At 46.5% G+C, this 3,052-nt stretch overlaps 1 protein-coding gene across 1 annotated transcript in view; it reads right to left on the reverse strand.

Annotated features, from left to right (window-relative positions):
- The window catches only part of LOC117888513 (adhesion G protein-coupled receptor E3-like), a 27,215-nt gene extending 25,453 nt beyond the window's left edge, over positions 1–1,762 (reverse strand). Inside the window, exon 1 of the mRNA XM_034791983.1 lies at positions 1,634–1,762. Coding sequence (XP_034647874.1) covers positions 1,634–1,748 — 115 coding nt within the window. The 5' untranslated portion in view covers positions 1,749–1,762. The remainder of the gene's footprint in view (positions 1–1,633) is intronic.
- Between the last annotated feature and the right edge of the window lie 1,290 nt (positions 1,763–3,052).

A 3,052-nucleotide genomic window follows, 5' to 3' on the forward strand; every position in this document is an offset into this window, starting at 1 on the left:
GTGGGTAAGAACCTCACCTCTTGCATCTGAAGAAGTGAGGTTCTTACCCACGAAAGCTTATGCTCCCAGTACTTCTGTTAGTCTCAAAGGTGCCACAGGACCCTCTGTTGCTTTTTACAGATTCAGACTAACACGGCTACCCCTCTGATACTTTTACCAGAGTGTTTATCTTTGTTTGCTGTACTTTGAACCTGAGACTAGAGGGGAGTCCTCTGAGCTCTTTAAGTTTGATTACCCTGTAAGGTTAATTTCCATACTGATTTTACAGAGATGATTTTTATCTTTTTCTTTAATTAAAAACCTTCTTTTTAAGAACCTGATTGACTTTTCCTTGTTCAAGATCCAAGGGGTTTGGATCTTGATTCACCAGGAGTTGGTGAGAGGAAGGAGGGGAATGGTTAATTTCTCCTTGTTTTAAGATCCAAGGGGTTTGGATCTTGATTCACCAGGAGTTGGTGGGAGGAAGGAGGGGAATGGTTAATTTCCCCTTGTTTTAAGATCCAAGGGGTTTGGATCTGTTTTCACCAGGAATTTGGTGAAGGTTTTTCAAGGTTTCCCAGGAATGGAATCCATTGAAATGGTGGCAGCAGAACCAGAGCTAAGCTGGTAGTTAAGCTTAGAAGTTTTCATGCAGGCCCCTACATTTGTACCCTAAAGTTCAAAGTGGGGATCCAGCCTTGACACCTTCACAAATATTATGAAGCATACAGCTCGGTTTAAAGAGCTAATATTGCCTGCAGTATGTCTGCTTGGCTCTCCATAACCTTTAAGAGCCACTCCGTGGCTTCATTCTAACATGCCACATTCTCCTTTCAGTCCCTCTTCTTGCTGTCCCACCACTCTTTCAATTCCTGTTTCTCAGCAGAAGAAAGCATCATAACATCACGCAGAATGTACTCCCTTAGTTCTTCTTGGCCGCTTTCTAACTCTGCACAGCTGTTGAGCTGCCAGTAACAAAGAGGGAACCTTGGCTTGTCTCCCAAGGCCATCTCTTTGAAGTTTAAATGCAACATTTTACAGAAGCAGGATTGTTTGCAACACAGACAATGATTTAAAACACAGCCAGTACTCATACACCTCTCACTAACTAGCCAGCATACATGAGCCGAAAGGGGCAGAGGAAATCACTCTTCTCAGACCCTGTTGTACCCTGGACACGTGGCTCTTGGGGAGAGCCAGCAGTGTAGGGAGGCCTGATAATCATTCCTGTCCCCACACTTTCCACAGGATGTGATCATTATGGAAGATATCTCGCTGCTGAAGGTCAGCAGGGAATCAAGGGAGGGTCTTCTCCAAGACTGCGGCTTCCTCCCTGACCCCTATGCGGCTCACCTGTGTGCAGTAATGGTCCGTCCCCTGGCCCCCTGTGACGGCACAGTGGCAAAGGAAAGTTACCGTTAATGGGGCAAGAAAAAAAGCATCGCTGCCGAAGACCCTCCGGCAGTGGATTGCCCAGTATCTCTGCGAGAGTTTTCTGGACATCTCTGAGGGAGATTCCCGTGAAGTGAGGGAATCAATCAACAGCTTGTTCTGCTGCTCAGATTAGGCGTGCAGTGGGAGACTAGCCTGCTTTCTGCAACCCTCCTGCCTCCAACAACTCACTTAAGTGATTCCCAAAATCAAATCCACTTACCAGGGGCCTCCTCTCCTGTTTGCACTTTGCCAACATCCAACAGGCTGTGACTGGCTAACCTCCTCTGGGGTAGAAAAATGCTCCTGGCTGCATGAATCTCTGACCTCCGAATCATCCTCTGCCTCTGGGTCCCCCTCCCCCTCCACATCCTCATCTGAGATTTCCTCCTCCTGGCTCAGTCCACTTTTGACTGGCACGTGAGCCACCGAAGTATTCCCAGTGATCTTTGTAGTGGAGGTGGGGTCGCTGAGGAGTATCGCGTCCAGCTCTTTGTAGAACCAGCAGCTCGTGGGCACAGCACCGGAGCGGCGGTTTGCCTCCCATGCCTTCTGGTTGGCATTCCACAGCTCCTTCACTTTGACCTTGCACTGCAATGTGTCTCGATCACGGCGCCTTTTTATCATGCACGCATCACCGAGCATACAGGAAGGGGACTTTCAAAATTCCAAAGGAATTTATGGGGTGAAGATGATGGTTGGTCACCTGAGGGCAGGGCAGTGGACTTCAAACCAATGACCAGAGAGGCCAGAACAGGCATTGTGGGACACCTCCCGGAGGCCAATTGCAGCGCTGTAATCAACCAGGGTGTCTACACTGGCACCATGGCACTGTAGCCCCAATGCAGAAAGCTGTATGCCTCTCATTGGGGTGTTTTTTTACAGTGCTACAACTACACACTTTCTGCACACTAAGTGGCCTGGCAGTTTGTACACCTCAGGAGTTACAGCACAGAAAGCTCCTTTACTGTGCAGAGACTTGCCAGTAGACAGGGCCTAACATGTTTCCAGCAGTCATCCTGGGCAGAGATTCAGGGAAGAATGAAACTTGATTAACTCACTTCCCTGCCGTAAATAATATTTACATATGGTGGGTGTGACGTTGCACTCTATATGATTTTATGAAAGTATGCTGATGAATGTGAATACGACAGTCTCTACGGAAAAGAATTAATGGACACAAATCTGACATCAGGAATCATAACATTCAAAAGCCAGTAGGAGAACACTTTAACCTGTCTGGTCATTCAATGACAGACCTGCGGGTGGCAATTTTGCAACAAAAAAGCTTCAAAAACAGACTCCAACGAGAAACTGCAGAGCTTGAATTGATATGCAAATTAGATACAATCACCTTAGGCTTAAATAAAGACTGGGAATGGCTGAGCCATTACAAACATTAAATCTATCTCCCCATGTAAGTACTCTCACACTTCTTATCACATTGTCTGTACTGGGCTAGCTTGATTATCACTTCAAAAGGTTTTTTTCCTCTTACTTAATTGGCCTCTCAGAGTTGGTAAGACAACTCCCACCTGTTCATGCTCTCTGTATGTTTGTATATACATCTTCTCAATATACGTTCCATTCTATGCATCCGAAGAAGCGGGCTCTAGCCCACAAAAGCTTATACTCAAATAAA

This window comes from Trachemys scripta, chromosome 16, assembly GCF_013100865.1.
Source record: "Trachemys scripta elegans isolate TJP31775 chromosome 16, CAS_Tse_1.0, whole genome shotgun sequence".
NCBI classification, from domain to species: domain Eukaryota; kingdom Metazoa; phylum Chordata; order Testudines; family Emydidae; genus Trachemys; species Trachemys scripta.